The 1,559-nt window shown below is 35.7% G+C and overlaps 1 protein-coding gene across 1 annotated transcript; it reads left to right on the top strand.

Annotated features, from left to right (window-relative positions):
- Positions 1-384: 384 nt before the first annotated feature.
- Positions 385-639, top strand: LOC121483213 (40S ribosomal protein S27-like). The gene has a single exon (XM_041741584.1). It carries the CDS (start codon positions 385-387, stop codon positions 637-639), a length of 255 nt encoding a protein of 84 aa, XP_041597518.1.
- The last annotated feature ends 920 nt before the right edge of the window (positions 640-1,559 follow it).

The raw sequence follows: 1,559 nt of genomic DNA, 5'->3' as shown, positions 1-1,559 counted from the left end.
GGTTACTGCCAAAAAATAAATAAATATAAATATAAATATAAATAAATAAATAAAGAGGTTACTGCCTTGTGTGCTTAAGACTTTTAATGGATTGATGTCTCATTTTAGATTTTTAAAACATTTTGAATTTGTTTTGGTGTAGGGTATAAGAAAATGGTCCAGTATCATTCTCCTGCATGTTACTGTCCAGTTTTCCCAACACCATATGTTGAAGAGACTGTCCTTTTCCCACTGGACATTGTTTCCTGCTTTGTCAAAGATTAATTGACCATATATTTGTGGATTCATTTCTGGTTGTTTATTCTGTTCTATTGATCCATGTGTCTATTTTTTGTGACAGTACCATATTTGCCTTTCCAGCAGTGATGACCTCCCTATGAGAACATGCCCCTTGCGAAGGATCTCCTGCACCTGCCCCTGGAAGAGGAGAAGAGGAAGCACAAGAAGAAACACCTGGTGCAGAGCCCCAACTCCTACTTCATTGATGTGAAGTGCCCAGGATGCTACAAAATCACCACCGTCTTCAGCCATGTACAGACGGTAGTTCTGTGTGTCAGCTGCTCTACCATCCTTTGCCAGCCCACGAGAGGAAAAGCAAGGCTTACAGAAGGATGCTTCTTCAGGTGGAAGAAGCACTAAAAGCTCCCTGAATCAAGATGAGTGGGACACTATCCCAATAAACAGATTTTGGATAAAAAAATAAAAATAATTAAAAAAAATAAATTCCAGATTTGTGATACCTCCGGCTTTGCTTTTCTTTTTCAAGACTGCTTTGGCAATTCAGGGTCTCCTGTGATTCCATACAAATTTGACTATTGTTTGATCTAGCTCTGTGAAAAATGCTGGGGGTGATTTGAAAGGGATTGCAATAAATGTGTAGATTGCTCTGGGTAGTATAGTATTTTAAAAATATTTGTTCTTCTAATCCATAAGCATGGATTGTATTCCCATTTCTTTGTGTCCAGTTCAATATCATGCATCACTCTTACGTATTTTCAGACTATAGGTCTTTTACCTTTTTGGTAAGGTTCATTCCTAGGTATCTTATTATTTTTTGCTGCAATTATAAGTGGGATTGTATTCTTAATTTCTCTTTCTGTTGCTTCATTATGGGTTTATAGAAATGTAACAGATTTCTGTACATTGATTTTATATCCTGTGCATTTACTGAATTCATTTATCAGCTCTAGCAGTTTTTAGGTGGATCTTTCAGGTTTTCTATATAGAGTATCATGTAATCCGCAAATATGGAAAGTTTTACTTCTTCCTTACTGATTTTAATGTTTCTTTTTAATTTATTTTTATTGTTTGAAAGCTGCGGCTAGGGCTTCCAGTACTAATTGAATAAAAGTAGTTAGAGTGGACATTCTTGTCTTGTTCTTGACCTTAGGGGAAATCTCTGTTTTTGCTCACTGAGGATGATGTTAGCTGTGGGTTTTTCATATATGACCTTTATTAAGTTGAGTCATGTTTTCTCTGTCCTTACTTTATTGAGCGTTTTTCAATGAATGGATGTTGTATTTTGTCAAATGCAAAATACATTGACATTTGACAATGTA

This window comes from Vulpes lagopus, chromosome X, assembly GCF_018345385.1.
Source record: "Vulpes lagopus strain Blue_001 chromosome X, ASM1834538v1, whole genome shotgun sequence".
Taxonomy (NCBI): domain Eukaryota; kingdom Metazoa; phylum Chordata; class Mammalia; order Carnivora; family Canidae; genus Vulpes; species Vulpes lagopus.
Note: the sequence above shows the minus strand (reverse complement) of the source record. Positions and strands in the feature narration are given on the sequence as shown.